We start from the raw sequence: 23,586 nt of genomic DNA, 5'->3' as shown, positions 1-23,586 counted from the left end.
AGTAGCAAAGAGGAGAATAACGAAGAAGTGTTCTGGCTAAGGCTGACATATTTCCCTGGCAGGGCCCATTTCTCAAATGTCTTTTTAAACTCAGCTTCTTTCTCTTTTTTCTCTCAAACGACCTGTCTTTCTGGCATGGAGAGCGAGTGGATAGAGTTTCGTTGTAAACCATGAGGCCCTCGCTAGAGACAGCGGAGGGCCAAAAGTGAAAGCGTTTGTCATCTTGCCCCCAACGTTTCTCCGACATCCAAATGAAATAATGAAACCTTGAAATTGCACTACACCTTGGACATCAATGCTGGGCGGTAACTTGAACTAGCAGCAGTAGAAAGGGTTAACAACGTGGGTCCCGGCTCGCTCACTGTACTTTCAGCAATTATCTTGTCTTCGAGATGCACTGAGATATCAAAGCAGACAATATCTAGGCTATCATCCAAGACAGAGCTTTAGAATTGCCTGAGGATGCAGGAGCACAACAACACTGCTGTCATTCTTCTCCTCACAAATGAACAGTTTAATTTCACTACTGGAACTATCGCTACACAATTTTGCTAATTATATGTTAGCCAGAAAGACGGCTTGTCTTAAGGATTTTGTAAACCATTAACCTACACCACAGCTGTACTGTCTGGGAATAAGGGAGGAGAGACATGTAATGGTACACACACACACACACACGCATGCACACACGCACACACACACACACACACACACACACACACACACACACACACACACACACACACACACACACACACACACACACACACACACACACACACACACACACACACACACACATGCACAAACACACAAACACGAATATAGATCCTTGCACACTGACTGACAGGAGGAAATCCCCTCTTTCTAGCTCACCTGCCTTCAAAAAGTCCTCAGGCAGTTACGGATGACAGGCAATTCAAACAAGATGCAAAGCAGCTTTGTATATATATATATATATATATATATATAATATACTTTTGACTGTTACTATATATATATATATATATATATATATATATATATATATATAAATATATATATATAGTAACAGTCAAAAGTTTGGACACACCTTTTCATTCAAGGGTTTTTCTTTATTTATACAATTTTATACATTGTACAATGATAGTGAAGCCATTAAAACTATGAAATAACACAAATGGAATAATGTTGTAACCAAAAAAGTGTTAAATAAAAATATATTTTATATCTGAGAGTCTTCAAAGTAGCCACCCTTTGCCTTGATGACAGCTTTGCACACTCTTGACATTTTCTCATCCAGCTTCATGAGGTAGTCACCTGGAATGCATTTCAATTAACAGGTGTGCCTTGTTAATTTGTGGAATTTCTTTCCGTCGTAATGCGTTTAAGCCAATCCGTTTTAAGCAAAGAGAAACGACAATCCATCATTCCTTTAAGACATGAAGGTCAGTCAATGCGGAAAATTTCTTCAAGTGCAGTCACAAAAGCCATCAAGCGCTATGATGAAAATGGCTCTCATGAAGACCAGCACTTCTGCCATAGAGGATAAGTTCATTAGAGTTACCAGCCTCAGAAATTGCAGACCAATAATTGTTTCACAGAGTTCAAGTAACAGACACATCTCATCATCAACTGTTCAGAGAATATTGCATGAATTAGACCATGGTCGAATTCCTGCAAAGAAACCCCTACTAAAGGAGAGACGTGCTTGGGCCAAGAAACACGAGCAATGGTCATTAGATCGGTGGAAATCTGTCCTTTGGTCTGATCAGTCCAAATTTGAACATTTTGGTTCCAACCGCCGTGTCTTTGTGAGACACAGAGTAAGTGAACAGATGATCTCTGCATGTGTGGTTCCCACCGTGAAGCATGGAGGAGGAGGTGTGATGGTGTGGGGATGCTTTGCTGGTGACACAGTCAGTGATTTATTTCGAATTCAAGGCACACAATCAGAATGGCTACCACAGCATTCTGCAGCGATACGCCACCCCATCTGGTTTGTGCATAGTTGGACTATCATTTGTTTTTCAACAGGACAATGACCCAAAACACATCTCCAGGCTTAGTAGTGGCTATTTGACCAAGAAAAAGAGTGATGGAGTGCTGCATCAGTTGACCTCTCCTCCACAATCACCTGACCTCAACCCAATTGAGATAGTTTGGGATGAGTTGGATCACAGAGTGAAGGAAAAACACCCAACAAGTGCTCAACATATGTGGTAACTCCTTTAAGACTGTTGGAAAAGCATTCCAGGTGAAGCTGGTTGAGAGAATTCCAAGAGTGGGCAAAGCTGCCATCAATGCAAAGGGTGGCTACTTTGAAGAATCAAAAATCAAAAATAGATTTTTGATTTGTTCAAGACCTTTTTGGTTACTACATGATTCCCTATGTGTTATTTCATTATGTTGATGTCTTCACTATTATTGTAAAGTGTAGAACCCTTAAATCAGTAGGTGTGTCCAAACCTTTGACTGGAACTGTTTATATGTGTATTGTATATATGTGTGTGTGTCTATAGGGGATGGTGGTGGTGACATGTATGTTCTTCTATAGTCCATTTTATCTTTTGTTCATCCTAGCTGTATCTAGATCAGAGAGTCATATCTGTATCTAGATCAGAGAGTCATATCTGTATCTAGATCAGAGAGTAATATCTGTATCTAGATCAGAGAGTCATATCTATATCTAGATTAGAGAGTCATATCTGTATCTAGATCAGAGAGTCATATCTGTATCTCGATCAGAGAGTCTTATCTGTATCTAGATCAGAAAGTCATATCTGTATCTAGATCAGAGAGTCATATCTGTATCTAGATCAGAGAGTCATATCTGTATCTAGATCAGTGAGTCATATCTGTACTAGATCAGAGAGTCTTATCTGTATCTAGATCAGTGAGTCATATCTGTATCTAGATCAGTGAGTCATATCTGTACTAGATCAGAGAGTCTTATCTGTATCTAGATCAGTGAGTCATATCTGTATCTAGATCAGTCAGTCATATCTGTATCTAGATCAGTGAGTCATATCTGTACTAGATCAGAGAGTCTTATCTGTATCTAGATCAGTGAGTCATATCTGTATCTAGATCAGAGAGTCATATCTGTATCTAGATCAGTGAGTCATATCTCTACTAGATCAGAGAGTCTTATCTGTATCTAGATCAGTGAGTCATATCTGTATCTAGATCAGTGAGTCATATCTGTATCTAGATCAGTGAGTCATATCTGTATCTAGATCAGTGAGTCATATCTGTACTAGATCAGAGAGTCTTATCTGTATCTAGATCAGAGAGTCATATCTGTATCTAGATCAGTGAGTCATATCTGTACTAGATCAGAGAGTCTTATCTGTATCTAGATCAGAGAGTAAAATGTTCTTTGGAGCATGTCAAATACCTTCAAATACTGCTTCTGGTGCGGCACGCACGCAAACACACATCTGAATGAGCTGTATCTGAACGACCCCATGATACTGATGAGGCCTGAGTCTACAAGGTGACTGGTGATGGTGATGCTGGAGTTTGTGGCTGCCTCAGGGGTCACCGGCGGTCTGCTAACACCTTTAACAAACACCCACAGCAAACACAACATAACACACTGATCACAGAGGATTACCAGCACTAAGCAAACTCGGGGTCGGGCTCCTAAGTGGCTGCAGCGGTCTCAGGCACTGCATCTCAGTGCAAGAGACATCACTACAGTCCCTGGTTCGAATCCAGGCTGTATCACATCTGGCCGTGATTGGGAGTACATTAGGGCGGCGCACAATTGGCCCAGCGTCTTCCGGGGTAACCCGTCATTGTAAATAAAAATTTGTTCTTAACTGACTTGCCTACTTAAATAAATGTTAAATTAAAAATATATATAATACAGACCCAGCACTGGATTACAGCTAGTGTTTGTGTGTGTGTACCTGCAGTGGAACCCTGTGTGCCCAGAGTAGATGTACTTGTTGTCATGGCCCACTCCCGAAGTGTATACCTTGTGTTGTATCTCGTCAATCCAAGTGTTGAGGTGTCGCGTTGTCATTCTAAAAGGAATTGTGAAATACAATGACCCTTTTGGCATAGCTAGTCTTCATTCCTCCCTCTTCAGTGGAAAGTACTACTGAAAATGGCAGCAGTTCAGGGTAGGGACTAGGGTTGCATCCCAAGTGGCGTCCTATTCCCTATGGCATCCTATTCCCTATGTAGTTCACTACTTATGACCAGGGTCTATAATATTCCCAATGTAGTGCACTACGTATTTGACTAGAGCCCTATGGCCCCTGGTCAAAAGAAGTGCCCTACATAGGGAATAGAATGCTATTTGGTACATAACCTCGGTGGGCAGAATGTGTAAAGCATGAGAGGAGGAAGTGAAGGCAGCACTTTCTACCCCCCCCCCCCACCCTGTTCCCCCACCATCTTAACTGTTTTATTTATACCACATGGAGAGCTGCCTCTCCTTGCACCATGGTCTTGTTATTAACACTCAGTAATTCCGCTCAGCCTGCATGGCCACAGGCATGTACCTTGATGCGGGCCCTCCAAGCAGAAAGATGTCACATTCCCACTGTTATTTGTCTTTTCAGAGGTACTGAATAGCAACAAATAAACCCAAAACAGACCGTGTAGCAAATCGTGAGTTATAGAATTGAGTGATTTGTGTGTGTCATGCTGCAGGGATGGTAACCCATCACAAAGGAACCACTGTGGTTGTGAGAGAGGTTTCTGGAGCACTCTAACCTCATTTAAGTGTTTTCAGTTCAAAAACAGAGATTCCAAATGGCACACTATTCCCTTTATAGTGCACTGCTTCTGAGCAGTCCATGATCAAAATAGGTGCATTATAAAGGGAATAGGGTGCCATTTGGAATGCATCCAAGTATCTGAAGCTGGCGGTTACAGTAGTACAGTGCTGGCGTGTCGTTTTGACACTTTGCCTGACATACAATACCTAACTCTGTATGGGTCGTTTAGTTTCTGTTTATTTACTCTTCTCTGCTGGTGTCCGATGTTCCCTCCAAGAACCAGGCTGGTCCTTAGCCTAAACTAAAACCATGGAGTTGGACCAAACCAAACCGCATGGCCTGGGCCAAACTCACACACACAGACACAAGCAGTAAAACATTTTTTTATAAGATTGCAACTTTGTTGGCATATTTCTCCCAGTGAGTACAGTGATGTATGGGGCCATTTAGGTTAACTGTTTGTTAACGTTGAAGCCAAAATGATATTATTTAAATGGGATGCTCTGAGAGTCTGACTCCTGAAAGACGATAGAGGGTTGAGAGAGGCTGGGCTCAGCCACCCAGGTCAGTGTGTCTGGGACGATTCGCCTATCTACATTATTCATCTCCCCTCTTCAGTAGACAGCTCAGACGGCCTCTTCCAGGGGCTTCCACACTCCATCAGTGTGTGTGTCTGTGTGTTTGTGTGTGTGCATGTGTGTATCCAACCCAACATCTTACAGAGATCCAGTGGCTCCATTTATTCAGGTCTGTTAATGTGTAACTCCAGGCCTGGATGGAAAGCACCCTGACAATCTGAAGAGGGGCTTCTTCTCAAGGCTTAATGGTCCTTTAGTATCAAATAGGATTCATCCCACAGTCAGCATGAGTTATTTACTAACAAACAGTCACATGCACACACACACAATCAAGAGAATGCACACATGCACATTCACTCCTGGCCCTTAGGTTAAGAGGAGATCCCTGGATCTTTTCATACAGGAAATGAGCTGTCAGGAAACTCTAAGTGGCCACATACCAGAACCTACCATCCACCCCTCTCCCCTACTCTCCTCTCACTCTCTCAGTATGGATCTAGTGCCTCTGCCATAAACCGGCACTTTATTATTTTGAATTTATAGCCAAAGCCTTGCTCTGCGGTTAAATACTCTGGGCTCAGTGGGGTATATTTCATCATGTCTGGCTTCTGTGTGTGTGTCTCAACACTGCTTTGGGAATATGTATGTAGTGGGCCAGGAGTGTTGTGCATGCCTGCCTGTCTGCTCAGTCTGTGGCATCTACAGTATGGGTGTTTGTGTTTTTATTTCAATCCCATTTCATAGACAGACTAGCTTCTCCTGCTGGACAATTACAAACAGACTGTAGTACATTACTTTCAGCCCCCTATAGAGGCTTCATAATGTGCTTATTTACCAGTCAGAGATTCACACGCTGTTGAATTTGTTCAAATTAGACTTGGAATAAAATATACTTTCCATTGTTGAATGGATCCTTCATCATCCTAGCATTGATAAATGGTGTTTTTGAAAACAACCAGTCTAACTATGCAGAATGAGTATCTCGTACGCGTTCAGAACAGAGGGTGGGGCTCCAATAGGGTACTCAATAGACCACTTTAAGCGCAGACTTAATTGCTAGTCAGCCAGTTGTCGAGAACAGGGGTTAAACCTCCAAACTTTGTGGCCAGTCAAGGAACAAGTGGGCCTCAAGATGTCTATCTTACACCGCAGAAGAGTCTTTGTTTTTTAGCCGACGACTTTGTAGCCACATCTCTCCTCTACTCCCGTTCATCTGAAGACCTTGGGTGAGAGGTTGGAAGAAAAGAAAGAGAGTCTTTCAAGTGCTTCTTTCCTTCATTTCCTCCATCTCTCCCTGTCTCCTCCTGTGAAGTGTCACATAGCTTCTCTCAGATCTCCAGGCTGGTCTCTGAGCGGTTTGGGGACTGCTACTGATCAATAGCCTATAGAGTATTGGGAGAGGAGGTAAGTGTTTGTAGTGGCTATCCAGGAAGTAATTCATAAGTTCAGAAAACATTACAAAGAAGTATTACCAAGTGGGACGACTCAGTGCTCTAAATGGGCAGAAGTTTTTCACCTGATAAGCTGCAACAGTAGAATTCTGAGAATAATTATAATTATTTGATTATATATATATTTTTTAAATGTTATTTTCTTTAACTAGGCAAGTCAGTTAAGAACAAATTCTTAATTACATTGACGGCCTACCCAGACCAAACCCGGACGACACTGGGTCGTCCCTATGGGACTCTCAATCACGGCCGGATGTGATACAGCCTGGATAGGGGACTCAGCGTTGGTGAGCCATCTTGAGGTGAATCACATGGAGAGTAGACTGTCTTAGCTATCACCTAGCTTTAGTACTCAAAGTCTGGAAATGATTGGGCGATTAGCTTTGATTTGTTTTGACTTCGGGTCTTCGGGTTAATTTAAACAGCTCTACAGCTACTTAGAGCCTAAGCTGTTTGTGTGTGTCTTGTGTTGGTGTTATCTCTATGGGGAGCAGGTCTAATCAACAACTTAAGGTGTGCATCAGTCTCTCCTGTCCCTAGTGGACGAGAACTATCTCTCTTGATTTGCCTTCACACAAATGATCCTACAAGGGCTAGACACCTTGAGTAACAAAGACTTTACACGCAGTGACATACAACCAATGCCACCTGTATCATATAAGGAACACCATAACAAGGCAACTTTTCTCTCCTCTGTCAATTAAACAGACCGGTGGTCATTTTGTTGCGGCTGTTACAGATGCACTCGTTCAATGGAAACAGAGGCAGCCTCTTATCGTCCAATCAAACGTGACAGAAGATAGAGAGACAGAAATAACCCCTGTCTTGTCTGTATTTATCTGTGTGTGTGCGTGTGTGTGTGTGTGTTTGTGTGTGTGTGCGTGTGCGCGTGCGAGTGTGTTTACTGTATCTATGATGGGATGTGGGCCGTTAAACGCAGGCCACAGGGCCACTCCAGTCCCCCGTTTGAAGTTGGCATGCAAAGAGGGCTTCTGCTTTGTGTCTTATCACTGTTTGGCGTCCCTTTCAACTTGGAAAGAAAACCCTTCGACGGAGGACAGAGAGAGAGAGAAAGGGGAGAGAGAGAGAGAGAGGGGAGAGATAGAGAGAGGGGAGAGATAGAGAGGGGGAGAGAGAAGGAAAGAGAGAGAGAGGGGAGAGATAGAGAGAGGGGAGAGATAGAGAGGGGAGAGATAGAGAGGGGGAGAGAGAAGGAAAGAGAGAGAGAGGGGAGAGATAGAGAGAGGGGAGAGATAGGAAGGGGAGAGATAAAGAGTGGGAGAGAGAGAAAGGGGAGAGATAGAGAGGGGGAGAGAGAGAGAGGGGAGAGATAGGGAAAGGGGAGAGATAGAGAGAGGGGAGAGAAAGGGAAGAAAAAGAGAGGGGGAGAGAGAAGGAAAGAGAGAGAGAAAGGAGTAGAACCAGGAGTAGAACCAGCAGCTGAACCGCTTTGTAAAGTCCTGCTTTTGAACATCCTCAGCTCTTGTTGTGTGTTCCGATGTGAAGAGCAAGGGCAGTTCACCCTAATGGTAAATGTCTGTCATGCAATTTTAAGATATCTAATATTTTTGGAATATCGTAATGCACTCTCAAACATTTGCATAATTTCAGCCAGTAGTTTTGAAAGTGGTGCTCACGAGCCAAAAGTGTCCCTGTTTTTTGAGTACTACGTCATCAAATTGAGTACTACGTCATCAAATTGTGTACTACGTCATCAAATTGAGTACTACGTCATCAAATTGTGTACTACGTCATTCATTTCGTATGATGTGTTTATTTTTATTTGTATGGTATGTTACGAATCAAATTCGTACTGTATGTTAAGAATTTGTTGTGCTTAAGATCCTGGAGTGCATCTTTAAGTCGTTATGCATTGTAAGGAACCAACAGCGTAGATGGATGTTGGTTTCTTAGAGTGAAGACATTTGTCCCATGTGTCATTGAGCAGAGAGAAGCGGAGGCAGTGGAAGGCCCCTAGAGCTTGTGGAACTTCTGGAGTCTTTAGGGGGGGCAGCTGAGTGTTCCAGGGGACAATCTCTAGGCACACGTTCCACTCTAGAGCTCTCCAAAAGCTCCTCTCACTCAAAGCTGAGAGTGATCGAGAAGTGCTTCCAATCAGTCCTCAATAGGCACCTAGCCCCCCACCTCACCCCTCCACCCTTACCCCAGTCCTTACGCCCGCCCCGATGGCCCGGCCACTGCCTCGTTCACCCCGCCGCCAAAGGACAATGCTCTCAATTTGAAAGGAAAGCAGGGAAAAAGAGGGTCTCCTTGTCACAGAATTGCCTGTTTGCTGACAGAACCTTTAAAAGCACTACCTCATAAATCAAAACAGAGCATAATAGGCATTGTTCCTCCCAAGACCTACTCTTCCCACTGAACTGAGCCCCCTCCTCCTCTTCTCTTTTATTCTACTCCCCCTTCTCAGAGAGAAGTGGGTAAAGTCAGAGGGGGAGGTTTTTATTGAAGGCCTTCTCTTCTTCTCTTGTGGTGGATTTGGCAGGTCTGTTTAGAGGGTCTCGTCTTCCCGCTCCCTCTCTCTCTGTCCAGCTCTACCCTCCTTTTACCCTCTCCCTCCCTCCATCCCAACCCCCTACACTTGATTCACAAGAGGGATTCCCTGAGCTAGGATCACCATAATCTATCAGCATGCACATTCTACCTCGATCTCCCTCCCTATCCCTCCCTATCGCCAGGCCCCATTGTCACTTAGAAATCGGATTAGAAGGAGAGCTGTGTGCTGGTTCTGTGTTGGTTTGCTTCTAGGGACTTTATGCAGCATGTTAGCACTACATAATACAAAAAGGTTGCCTGCAGTATCACCATTATTTCTAGAGAGAATTAGTGACTAATGCTTTGTATTTTAAGGCTGACATGTTTGGTTTATATTCCTTGAAGACATTCGAGAAGCCTGTGTAAACACTTTAAGTGGGATCAACGCTCTTGAAGAAACAGTAGTATGTGTGTGAGCATGCGTGTGTTTGTGTGCAAATGTTTGTGCGTGTGTGTGTGCATGTGTTTGCTTGCACAGCTTTCTTCCTGCATGCGTGCCTCCGTGTGTATGTGTGTGTGCTTGTGTGTGTGTGTGTGTGTGTGAGTATAATCAGTCTGTTTGGCTTATACTCCTTTCTTCTCTATCTAATAATGGTTTTGCTTAAGGAGAGATCTGTCATGCTCTTGCAGAGAGATTCGGTGCATCTCCCTGTTTTGATTTCAATAGGCAGTTAATGAGCTTTTGGAAGAAGCCTTGGTTCTCTTTCCCCTGCTCCCTTCTCCTCTTCTGTGTCAGCAATCAAGCTGATATGATCCTAATTAGATCACTGGCTGGCTCTTGAAAGACTCTGTTGATACTACACATACATATCTGTCAAGAAATGTCCATTAACCATTTCATTAGTTACCTCACATCACCCTGGGCTTTCTCTCCTTCATTTCCTCTCTCTCTCTCTCTCTCTCTCTCTCTCTCTCTCTCTCTCTCTCTCTCTCTCTCTCTCTCTCTCTCTCTCTCTCTCTCACTCTCTCTCTCTCTCTCCCAGAAAGCGATTTTTTACTCACAATTTCCACTATAAAACGTGACCACTAGTGCATTAAAGGAGAGCCAGCCAGTAGTACATGTCAATGAATTAACCATGAGGTGCAGTAGTTTTACATGAACTAGATTCTAGAGCAGAACTGAGGAGGACATAGAACTGAAGGAACTGTAGGACAAAGAATGGTAAGCCTAGGTCTATATGGCAGCCCCAGTGCCTCTTACAGCAGACATGGTGTGTAAACACTCACGGTGGGATTACACAGTGCCTGGACAGGGTCTTTTACAATGGTTGTGTAACTCTGGCCCTGCACAACAACACAGCCTGCTACATAGGGGACAATAGGCTAACGGGAACCCTTATCTCCGTGTGCACCCTGATAGCCTGTCTGCCTGGGTTATCTCTCTCTCTCTCTCTCTCTCTCTCTCTCTCTCTCTCTCTCTCTCTCTCCTTCCTCTATCTGTCTTTCTTTCTCTCTCTCTCTTACTATCTTCCTCCTCCTTGCTTTCTCACTAACTGTCTGCCTTGTTTGCACTGGGGTTCAAGCAAGATAGTATCAGTATTCTAGTGTGTATTTCTACATATGTGTCCTGCAGGGTTGTATGTATCAAGACTGTGTGTGCATTTGTGTGTTAAGGAGTGTGCCTAAGCACAGACGAGTGCAAGTTCCTGTAATCTTCGGTTTATAATAGTACCCCTCACCTCCAGCTAGCGAGTATCAGAACCAGAATCACATGAAGACATCAGAGACGTACAGGGTTTCCTGCCAGAGGCTCCAGGGGCTCTCCGCCAGGGAGGGAAAGGGGATCCGTGTCCCGGTGTCCGTCAAAGCCCCTCTTATTGCCTCGCCATAATCCACTCTCTATGATTGTCCACCATTTCTGAAACCCGAAACCGTCTTGGCAGCGGAGAACATGTTCACTTTTCATTCAAATGCCTCTTGATCATAGGTTCTGTATGTAACTGATACGTCTCACTCCCTCTACCACAGCCGTACTGGCTGGCCCTGGTCCTGTTAGAAACATTGGGTAAAGTGAAACATGTTGAGTCTCCTTTCAGACAGCTCGAGGGCTTATTGTTGAAGCACTCCGCCATGGGCACGCCACAGAGAGCTCTAGCTAAATCAGTGAAAGGCAAATTAGGCTGTGCTTTGCTGCCTAAGCGGTTAATGGTGTAAAGAGGCAGGGTGGATTAAGATTTAAGCCCAGCCTCACTGGACCATTAGGGTGGTTGGCAGAGCCAGAAGAGACAGACAGGAGGGATGAGACAGTGCACTTCTCTGTGTTGTTGATCAGATGATGAAATAGCCCAGGATTAATAGAAAAAATGGTTCATCATGGAATTTGATTGTAAATTCTACGCTACACAGAATTTTCTTGTAGGTGGATATTTACTGAGGAACATAGCTACATGACTACAAGCGATGTGAGGGCCTCTAGCCTGTGTGTATGTTTTTAGTGAGTGGTGTTTATGTTGGAAGGCTGCCTATAGTAATAGGTTGGGAGCCCTGTAATAAGGCCAAGCGGCCTACACTAACTGACTGACTGACTCATTGATTGTAGAACACAATGCTCTCCATCTGGTTGATTACATTATGCAAGATTCTCCTCCTAACCACTCTCTCCCTCTCTCTTTCTCTCTCTCTCTCCTCCCCCTCTCTACCTCCCACTCTCTCTTTTCCTTTCTCTCTCTCTCCCTCCCCCTCTCTCTCCCTCCCCCTCTCTCTCTCGTTCTCTCTCTCTCCCTCCCCCTCTCTCTCCCTCCCCCTCTCTCTCTCTCGTTCTCTCTCTCTCCCTCCCCCTCTCTCTCTCTCGTTCTCTCTCTCTCCCTCCCCCTCTCTCTCCCTCCCCCTCTCTCTCTCGTTCTCTCTCTCTCCCTCCCCCTCTCTCTCCCTCCCCCTCTCTCTCCCTCCCCCTCTCTCTCCCTCACCCTCTCTCTCTCATTCTCTCTCTCTCCCTCCCCCTCTCTCTCTCTCCCCCTCTCTCTCTCGTTCTCTCTCTCTCCTAGCCCCCCCCCTCTCTCTCCCTCCCCCTCTCTCTCCCTCCCCCCTCTCTCTCTCGTTCTCTCTCTCTCCTAGCCCCCCCCCCCCCCCTCTCAAGCAAAGTGTATTTCTGGCTGCTTTGAAAATTTAATAGTTCCTAGTTCTAAGAGTCGTGAGTGATAGATTTTCTTCTAACACGGTCCTCTTTTCTTCTCCTCAGGGAGCTGATGCCCAAGACCCTGGAGGGCCAGATCACCATGGAGAAGACCCCCAGCTACTTTGTGACCAGAGAGGCCCCGGCCCGGATCTCCACCATGTCCCGGGACACCAAGCTTATTGTGGTGGTGCGGGACCCCGTCACCAGGGCCATCTCTGACTACACACAGACGCTGTCTAAGAACCCCGATATTCCCACCTTCGAGAGCCTGACCTTCAAAAACAGGACTACGGGGCTCATCGACACATCCTGGAGTGCCATCCAGATCGGCATCTATGCCAAGCACCTGGACAACTGGCTGCAGTACTTCCCCATGGGTCAGATCCTGTTTGTGAGCGGAGAGCGTCTGATCAGCGACCCGGCCGGAGAGCTGGGCCGGGTGCAGGACTTCCTGGGACTCAAGAGGATCATCACTGACAAACACTTCTACTTCAACCAGACCAAGGGCTTCCCCTGCCTCAAGAAGGCTGAGGGCAGCAGCAAGCCCCACTGCCTGGGCAAAACCAAAGGGCGGACCCACCCCAACATCCACCCAGAGGTGGTGCAGAGGCTACGGGACTTCTACAGACCTTTCAACATGAAGTTCTACCAGATGACAGGACATAACTTTGGTTGGGATTGATGGATGTGAATTTGGGAAGACACCTTGTTTTTTTTCTCTCTCTGTAATTCAATGAATGGCAAAAAAAAGACATGCGAGATATTGCTATATATATATATGTAAAATGTACAGAAATCTATTTTATAATAATTTATTTTTATTTCTAAGCAATTAATTCACTAAGCTGCCTAACCATATTGTACATACATAGCATCTGGCCCACATTCATTTCCTCCGTTTTTTTTTTTTACATTCCACATTTTATTTTGTTTCTTTATTCTTCCCTTAATGGTCCCTCATGTCAACTCAGTAGAGTTGAAATGGTCCCTCATGTCAACTCAGTAGAGTTAAAATGGTCCCTCATGTCAACTCAGTAGAGTTAAAATGGTCCCTCATGTCAACTCAGTAGAGTTAAAATGGTCCCTCATGTCAACTCAGTAGAGTTAAAATGGTCCCTCATGTCAACTCAGTAGAGTTAAAATGGTCCCTCATGTCAACTCAGTAGAGTTAAAATGGTCCCTCATGTCAACTCAGTAGAGTTAAAATGGTCCCTCGTGTCAACTCAGCAGAGTTAAAATGGTCCCTCATGTCAACTCAGCACAGTTCAAATGGTCCCTCATGTCAACTCAGCACAGTTAAAATGGTCCCTCATGTCAACTCAGCACAGTTAAAATGGTCCCTCATGTCAACTCAGTAGAGTTAAAATGGTCCCTCATGTCAACTCAGTAGAGTTAAAATGGTCCCTCATGTCAACTCAGCAGAGTTAAAATGGTCCCTCATGTCAACTCAGCAGAGTTAAAATGGTCCCTCATGTCAACTCAGCACAGTTAAAATGGTCCCTCATGTCAACTCAGTAGAGTTAAAATGGTCCCTCATGTCAACTCAGCAGAGTTAAAATGGTCCCTCATGTCAACTCAATAGAGTTCAAATGGTCCCTCATGTCAACTCAGCACAGTTAAAATGGTCCCTCATGTCAACTCAGTAGAGTTAAAATGGTCCCTCATGTCAACTCAGCACAGTTCAAATGGTCCCTCATGTCAACTCAGTAGAGTTAAAATGGTCCCTCATGTCAACTCAGCAGAGTTAAAATGGTCCCTCATGTCAACTCAGCACAGTTCAAATGGTCCCTCATGTCAACTCAGTAGAGTTAAAATGGTCCCTCATGTCAACTCAGCACAGTTAAAATGGTCCCTCATGTCAACTCAGCACAGTTAAAATGGTCCCTCATGTCAACTCAGCACAGTTCAAATGGTCCCTCATGTCAACTCAGCACGGTTAAAATGGTCCCTCATGTCAACTCAGCACAGTTAAAATGGTCCCTCATGTCAACTCAGCACAGTTAAAATGGTCCCTCATGTCAACTCAGCAGAGTTAAAATGGTCCCTCATGTCAACTCAGCAGAGTTAAAATGGTCCCTCATGTCAACTCAGTAGAGTTAAAATGGTCCCTCATGTCAACTCAGTAGAATTAAAATGGTCCCTCATGTCAACTCAGCACAGTTAAAATGGTCCCTCATGTCAACTCAGCACAGTTAAAATGGTCCCTCATGTCAACTCAGTAGAGTTAAAATGGTCCCTCATGTCAACTCAGTAGAATTAAAATGGTCCCTCATGTCAACTCAGTAGAGTTAAAATGGTCCCTCATGTCAACTCAGTAGAGTTAAAATGGTCCCTCATGTCAACTCAGTAGAATTAAAATGGTCCCTCATGTCAACTCAGCAGAGTTAAAATGGTCCCTCATGTCAACTCAGTAGAGTTAAAATGGTCCCTCATGTCAACTCAGTAGAATTAAAATGGTCCCTCATGTCAACTCAGCAGAGTTAAAATGGTCCCTCATGTCAACTCAGCAGAGTTAAAATGGTCCCTCATGTAAACTCAGCACAGTTCAAATGGTCCCTCATGTCAACTCAGTAGAGTTAAAATGGTCCCTCATGTCAACTCAGCAGAGTTAAAATGGTCCCTCATGTCAACTCAGTAGAGTTAAAATGGTCCCTCATGTCAACTCAGTAGAATTAAAATGGTCCCTCATGTCAACTCAGTAGAGTTAAAATGGTCCCTCATGTCAACTCAGTAGAGTTAAAATGGTCTCTCATGTCAACTCAGTAGAGTTAAAATGGTCCCTCATGTCAACTCAGTAGAATTAAAATGGTCCCTCATGTCAACTCAGTAGAATTAAAAAGCAGATAAGTAATAATTGGTAACTGAAATAAGGAGGATATTGATAAAGGCACCATTTCACAGGTATAGTGTTCACAGAACAGTGATGAAAAACCCATTCATGTGCATTCTGATTTAAACATTCATAATCACTTTCACGTTCAATAGCCATAATGAACCCCCCCCACACACACACATTGTTCCTTGTCTAGTTACCCCTATGAGTTTCTGTTCCATCTATTCAAAATGTTGTGCTTCATATTGTGAGTTACCCCCATCCACATCCCATTATTCTACCGTCCCATTGGTCAAACCAGCTGATCTCCTGCCCTGTCATTGGCCTAACCAGCTGATCTGATGTCCCTTTCATTCAATAACAGGTGGATCAATTGGCTTAATTGCTCCTCATTGTGTCAGACATGGTTAAAGGGTACGTCTGGCCTCCCTCTTGTAGGGCTCCTACAGCCTGTTCTAATGAATCCACCAAAGGCCTAAATCCTATTTCTGACAGCATCACTTTGATAGGGCTCCATGTTGACATGATGCTAATGGAATAACGTTACTGAGGTCCATCGATTCAGGTCTCCTCTACACTATACTCTTGCTCTCATTACAAGACACTGTTGGCTCAGAGCCAACAGTGCCAACAGTACAAAGTCCTGAGTCCCAATTAAATTAGCTCTGAGAGACGTTTGATTTGTCGAAGAGACAGAGAGGGGAGGACACTCTGGGTCATGGGAGGACTGTAGTATTGTCCTTGAATGCATCCCAATTGGCACACTCATTCCCTATAGAGTGCACTGCTTTTGACCAGAGCCCAGTGACCCTTGCTCAAAAGTAACGCAATATACAGGAAATAGGGTGCAATATACAAGAAATAGGGTGCCATCTGGGACACAGTGCAAGCGCTTGGCCTGAGTTGAGGTAGGAGCTAGCAGTGGCCTAAACATCTGTCTGATACAGAGCATAACGATAGAGATGATAGAAAAACCACTGAGCGCTCTGCTTCACTGGAACACATCATCCTCAAACAGGATCGTCAGGCCTCAGATCAGAACTTGAAGTGCGTCCTAAATGGCACCCTATTCCCTATATCCCTATATTTTTACCAGATGTCAAATGACAATACTTTTGGGCCTTTGGTCTAAAGTAGTGGACTATGTAGGGAGTAGGGTGCCATTTGGAGCATACACAGATCAAAGGGAGAGTTTCTGAAGTACTCTCTGTGGGAACGGCCTCGGGCGAAGATACAGAACATCACTGTTGTCATGGTAAGACTTCATTATGGTATGTCTATGGTCTATATAGTTTGCCTTATTCAACCCTTCATCCTAACATTGTTTCTTTCATAGTTTCATATTCGATCTCAATTCGCTCCTACTTGTTGCCAAAAAAATACTTTTTCAGAGTATGGAGCTCAGATAACAAGTTACCTAGGCTACACTCTAGCTTGAGTCACTATCTTTTATCTTTTGAGCTTTTCTTTTTTTTGTTCTTTGTTTTTCTCAATGCTTCTTTGTTATTGTTTGTCTTTCTGTCTGAATTCTTGATATGCAAGAGACAGTCTGGCGTTATCATTCAGCGATGTACATGCTGGCCCATACCCTCGCAGGTCGTGTCTACTTCAAAGTCATACTCTGCTCTTTAGAGGATAAGAGGGCTGATTCTGCTTCTCAAATGGTACCCTACACCCTATAGTGTATTACTTGTGACCAGGGCCCATGGTTTTTACCTCAAACTAGTGGATGGTAGCATACTATGGTAGGTGGATGGTAGGGCTTGTCCTAACATTGTACTGTCCCTTATTCACATATAGTGGCTTTTTTCCACCAAGGAATTGACATTTATTTTCAATTATCATGCCTATATGGATAACGCCTCAATCTCTCCTTCTCTCCTTATAGTGCAATGGTTTTGAAAGCATTTAAAATGGTCTTTATATAGAGCAGGGAAACCATGTGAATACAAGCTATCACATTCTGAATTGGAATAATGTTGATCTTTCTCCCTGTAGTGGCTGGATTAGGGGAGGCTGGGGCAGTTACCCCCTGTTACATTTGCCTCCGGTCTCCCCTAATGCACTTGAATTCTGATCTTGGTCATGTTACTAAGAGAAAAGGGTTACGTCCTAAATGGCACTCTATTCCCTATTTACTGCAGTACTTTACTTTACTTTTACTGCAGATCCTTTAGGGATCTGGTCAAAAGTAGTGCACTTCTATTGGGAATAGGGTTCCATTTGGGACTCATTCTATCTTAAAAATGTGCACTCATGGTCATGGTCCACGCGGCTGCATCCATTCTGGTTGACTTTTATTCAATCCTTTTAGAGCTCTACAAATGTTAGTGATGTTTGTCTTATTCCCATCCGCATATAATATGGTTAAAACCTAGACGTTTAGCAGATTGTGTATGTATAAAAAATGAACATGTAAATCAAGTATTTTGTGGTATCATGTACATCAAATGAATTAATTTTACACAGTGAAAGAGCAAAATGGAACAGATGTTTCTAGATAATTCAATACTGAACATTCATACTATTTCTTTGTATGAATAAATAAATAAAAAAGTATATATTTTACCACGTTCTAAGTTCCATCTTTTGAATTTCAATGTGAAAACATGAACATAACATGGAATTGTCAATGTCAGAGTATGAAAATGTAAAATGTAAAACATTTACAATATGGAATCTTTGCACATCAAAAGAACACACAAGAAAGTAATGATCTGTATTTCTCGCCACACGAAATGCAAAAAGTGCTCGTCTAGCTGTCTAGCAATTAGAGTAAATATGCTAGTAAATACTTGTTAGTAGTGCACTCAGACAGTAAATAGTTGTTCCTAGAGCACTCAGACATTGCACAATTGGATCAAGGGTACTTTTCCTGTGGTGTACCTTTTCTCTAAAATGGAGGCTTTCTGGGAAATGTCTCATTACTGGTAGTCAGAGGAGGTCTGAAGCAGACCAAGGGCATGCTGTGTCATCCACAATGGTTGGGAGGTGTGTGTGTGTATGTGTACGTGCATCAGCGTGTGGGGTGTGTGTACATGAGAATGTGTGTTTTTGTGTGGGTGTGAATTTGTGTGTGTATGTTATTCTGTTTTGTGGTTGTGGGTTGACACAGAGCAGCGTGGGAGGTTTGGGTATAGTGGTGGGTCTTATTCCTGATGTCGGAAATGCCCCCCTCTTCCACACCCCCACCCCCTGTGAAAGAGACACACTGTGTCCTAGTTCCTAGTGTGGACTAATGAGATACACCTCTACCTCCCTGACTGTTTATTTACGCGTGTGTGTGCGTGTGCGTGTGTGTATGGAACACCTCCATGTTTTAACAGGGCCCTATTTACCCCTTTCAGAGGTGCTGTGTTTACCTGGCTGTGTTCTGCCGGGGATGCTGACATGCTGGAACTATGTTCCAAACCAGGAGTGTTCTTTACGCTCCGTCACACTTTCCCATGAAATCCCACATAGAAAAATACTGCAGTTTACTATAGAATACTACTATACTTACTATAGAATTATGCAGTAAACTGTAGTATACTGTACAATACTGTACTAAACACTGTAGTATCCCTCTAACATGTGTATAACTTACTATACAATGGTGTAATATACTGTAGAATACTATGGTAAATGCTACAGTATTGTCTACTAAATAATCTGGGGAAGCTACTCTGAAAATATAGTTCTCCAAGCTACTAATTACTTCACACTGAAAGAAGTTAAGCTACACTAAAACTATCCTTAAGAAAAATATAGTTCACTCAGTGGTGGAAAAAGTGCCCAATTGTCATACTTGAGTAAAAGTAAAGATACCTTCGTAAAAGTGAAAGTCACCCAATAAAATACTACTTGAGTAAAAGTCTAAACGTATTTGGTTTTAAATATACTTATGTATCAAAAGTAAACACTAGAAATAATTTAAAATTCCTTATACAGTGCCCTGCGAAAGTATTCGGCCTCCTTGAACTTTGCGACCTTTTGCCACATTTCAGGCTTCAAACATAAAGATATAAAACTGTATTTTTTTGTGAAGAATCAACAACAAGTGGGACACAATCACATTTATTGGATATTTCAAACTTTTTTAACAAATCAAAAACTGAAAAATTGGGCGTGCAAAATTATTCAGCCACTTTACTTTCAGTGCAGCAAACTCTCTCCAGAAGTTCAGTGAGGATCTCTGAATGATCCAATGTTGACCTAAATGACTAATGATGATAAATACAATCCACCTGTGTGTAATCAAGTCTCCGTATAAATGCACCTGCACTGTGATAGTCTCAGAGGTCCATTAAAAGTGCAGAGAGCTTCATGAAGAACAAGGAACACACCAGGCAGGTCCGAGATACTGTTGTGAAGAAGTTTAAAGCCGGATTTGGATACAAAAAGATTTCCCAAGCTTTAAACATCCCAAGGAGCACTGTGCAAGCGATAATATTGAAACGGAAGGAGTATCAGACCACTGCAAATCTACCAAGACCTGGCCGTCCCTCTAAACTTTCAGCTCATACAAGGAGAAGACTGATCAGAGATGCAGCCAAGAGGCCCATGATCACTCTGGATGAACTGCAGAGATCTACAGCTGAGGTGGGAGACTCTGTCCATAGGACAACAATCAGTCGTATATTGCACAAATCTGGCCTTTATGGAAGAGTGGCAAGAATAAAGCCATTTCTTAAAGATATCCATAAAAAGTGTTGTTTAAAGTTTGCCACAAGCCACCTGGGAGACACACCAAACATGTGGAAGAAGGTGCTCTGGTCAGATGATACCAAAATTGAACTTTTTGGCAACAATGCAAAACGTTATGTTTGGCGTAAAAGCAACACAGCTCATCACCCTGAACACACTATCCCCACTATCAAACATGGTGGTGGCAGCATCATGGTTTGGGCCTGCTTTTCTTCAGCAGGGACAGGGAAGATGGTTAAAATTGATGGGAAGATGGATGGAGCCAAATACAGGACCATTCTGGAAGAAAACCTGATGGAGTCTGCAAAAGACCTGAGACTGGGACGGAGATTTGTCTTCCAACAAGACAATGATCCAAAAAATAAAGCAAAATATACAATGGAATGGTTCAAAAATAAACATATCCAGGTGTTAGAATGGCCAAGTGAAAGTCCAGACCTGAATCCAATCGAGAATCTGTGGAAAGAACTGAAAACTGCTGTTCACAAATGCTCTCCATCCAACCTCACTGAGCTCGAGCTGTTTTGCAAGGAGGAATGGGAAAAAATGTCGGTCTCTCGATGTGCAAAACTGATAGAGACATACCCCAAGCGACTTACAGCTGTAATCGCAGCAAAAGGTGGCGCTACAAAGTATTAACTTAAGGGGGCTGAATAATTTTGCACGCCCAATTTTTCAGTTTTTGATTTGTTAAAAAAGTTTGAAATATCCAATAAATGTCGTTCCACTTCATGATTGTGTCCCACTTGTTGTTGATTCTTCACAAAAAAATACAGTTTTATATCTTTATTTTTGAAGCCTGAAATGTGGCAAAAGGTCGCAAAGTTCAAGGGGGCCGAATACTTTCGCAAGGCACTGTATTAAGCAAACCAGACAGCATGATTTTCTTGTTTTTAAAATTACGGACAGCCAACATTCAGACATAATTTACAAACAAAGCATTTGTGTTTCGTGAATCCACCAGATCAGAGGCAGTAGGGATGACCACGTGTTAAGTGTGTCAGTTGGACCATTTTCCTATCCTGCTAGGCATTTGAAATATAACAAGTACTTTTGGGTGTCAGGGAAAATGTATGGGAGTACAAAGTACATCTTTTCTTCAGGAATGTAGTGGAGTAAAAGTAAAAGTAGTCAAAAATGTAAATAGTAAAGTACAGATACCCAAAATACTACTTAAGTAGTACTTCTATCAGGTTTGAGGTATGAGCCAGATGCAGACAGTGTCGAAGAAACAAAAGTTATTTTCTAAAACAGGGGCAGGCAAATGACAGGTCAAAGGCAGGCAGTCTCAGGGTCAGGGCAGGCAGGGGTCAATCATGCAGTGAGGTGGGGCAAGGTATAGAACGGCAGGCAGGGAAGGACCGGGAAGGACTAGAAAACAGGAGCAAGACACAGACAGGAGCAGAGGAACAAATGCTGGTAGGTTTCACGACACAAAACTAATTGGCAACAAACAGACAACACAGGTATAAATACACAGGGGAGAATGGGGAAGGTGGGCGACGCCTGGAAGGGGGTGAAGACAAGCACAAAGACAGGTGAAACAGATCAGGGTGTGACAACTGCAAAAGTATTTTTATTCGTTACATTGCAGCACTGAGTTTACTTATATAAAGTTACATTGAAAAATGAGTTCACTACATACATCCAAACTACTTCATGAAAAAGTGTTATACTGTATGTAAATCTGAAATGTCAAGGAATACAAATTGCAAGACAGATCACTTTGGGCTCATATGTTAACAGAATGTGTAATGTAGCCCATTAAACACAAAAACAATGTTTCAAGTGAAATTTAGGTAGGTCTGATGCCGAAAAAGAAAGATCATTTTTGCCTACTTCACCAGTGTAGTTACAGTAGTTAGCTACACTGGTACATAGCAAAAAAAAATATTCACTACTGAAAACAAAATAATACAGTAATGTCTGCAGAAATACTACAGTCCGCAAAATTCACTGCACTTGTTTTTAGCTATTACAGTACTTCATTTGCATATACTCTGCCCATTACCCTACCCCCATATCCCAATTTGTGACACCCATAAGTGAGAAACTACATGCCAAGTATAGACCATATATATATATTGTGTACCCTACAGGATATAGAAATGAGCAGAAGCTCTAAACTATCTGTTCAGATCCCAGTCCTACCTACCAACAGGTTATGAAAAATTGGCTCTTTTATATTTCTCCAGTAAATTTCCTCAAGGAGAAAGCCTCCAATTCTATATTATTTTTAATAAAACTACGGTAAATACTACAGTATACTGCAATCTGCAAAAACACTACAATAATTACTATAGTATATAGTACAGTTTTCTTTTACTATAGTATTTACACTATTCACTGTAGTGTTTTTCTGACTTTATTCTGCAAAAACACTACAGTGAATACTACACTGAAGTATACTATAGTATACTATACAGTTTTTTCATATGGGCACCTAGAATATGTACTGTACAGGTCTAGCCCAGGGATGTGTGGATGAGTCAACCTTGCCCAAGACCTTACAGGTAGACAATGATGGTGTTCTTGTTTGGGTCAGGTGGAATATGGATGCTGTGGTAAGGAGGTCAATTCTGCATCCCAAATTGCACTATATTCCATATTTAGTGCACTTCTTTTGACCAGCGCCCATAAGGAATAAGGTGCCATTTGGGACACAGAACACCTGCTGAAGAGCAGGTGGCAACAATCACAGCTCCTCTTTGCTCAGGAGAGTTGCATCGCTTCAGGCTATTGTTCCACATGGAAAGCTAAACCCATATTACCCACCATGGTGGAACAAAACTGTACTTTCCTCTGCACTGTTCCACTGAAGCACTTAGTCTCACTGGAAAACATATTCAGATGAGTAGCGTATAAACCAACAGTAGGTGACACAATGTAAACCAATCTAGGAGCAAAGCAGCAGCACTGCTTTCCCAACCCCTTATCCTCCCCCCTACTCATCTCCTCCTCCCTTCCTCATCTCCTCCTCCCCATCCTCCCCCTCCTCCTCCTCTCCTCCACTCCTCATCTCCTCCTCCTTCTCCTTCTCCTCCTCCTTTTCCTCCTCCTCCTCTCCTCCTCCTCCCCCTCCTCCTCCCCTCCTCCTCATCTCCTCCTCCTCCTCTCATCCTCTCCTCCCCTCTTCCTCTCCTCTCCTCCTCTTCTCCTCCCCTCCTCCCCTCCTCTTCTACCCCTGTCCCCAAGTAGTGACATGTCACAAGCAGAGCTAGACCTCTCATCAACACCATTATAAACACTAACAAGTCTGGATCTGGATAATTGCTCGGGCTGACAAGGGGAGCAGTGAAAGACTTGAGAGAAAGAGAGGTGAGAAAGAGAAACAGGATGTGGGGGGTGTTGGAGTGGAGCAGCAATAGAGCTCTGTCTGTTTGTTGGCACGCAACCAGTATCCTACCGCTGAATCACAGCCGTCAGTATGATTAAACAAATGGTTACTAACCTGATTAACCTGTTGTTCACAGGTGACAGAGAGAGTGAGAACTTTGGACAGGGACTTATTCCCTATATTCCCTATAGAGTCCCATCTTGGACAAAAGTAGTGGATTATAAAAGCAATAGAATACCAAAAGTAGTGGACTATAAAAGCAATAGAATACCAAAAGTAGTGGACTATAAAAGCAATACAATAACAAAAGTAGTGGAT

At 43.2% G+C, this 23,586-nt stretch overlaps 1 protein-coding gene across 1 annotated transcript in view; it reads left to right on the top strand.

Annotated features, from left to right (window-relative positions):
• The window catches only part of hs3st3b1b (heparan sulfate (glucosamine) 3-O-sulfotransferase 3B1b), a 30,453-nt gene extending 12,640 nt beyond the window's left edge, over positions 1-17,813 (top strand). The window contains exon 2 of the mRNA XM_031805100.1: positions 12,476-17,813. Coding sequence (XP_031660960.1) covers positions 12,476-13,094 — 619 coding nt within the window. The 3' untranslated portion in view covers positions 13,095-17,813. The remainder of the gene's footprint in view (positions 1-12,475) is intronic.
• The last annotated feature ends 5,773 nt before the right edge of the window (positions 17,814-23,586 follow it).

Source organism: Oncorhynchus kisutch, linkage group LG25, assembly GCF_002021735.2.
Source record: "Oncorhynchus kisutch isolate 150728-3 linkage group LG25, Okis_V2, whole genome shotgun sequence".
Taxonomy (NCBI): domain Eukaryota; kingdom Metazoa; phylum Chordata; class Actinopteri; order Salmoniformes; family Salmonidae; genus Oncorhynchus; species Oncorhynchus kisutch.
This window is presented reverse-complemented; position numbering and strand designations above follow the sequence as displayed.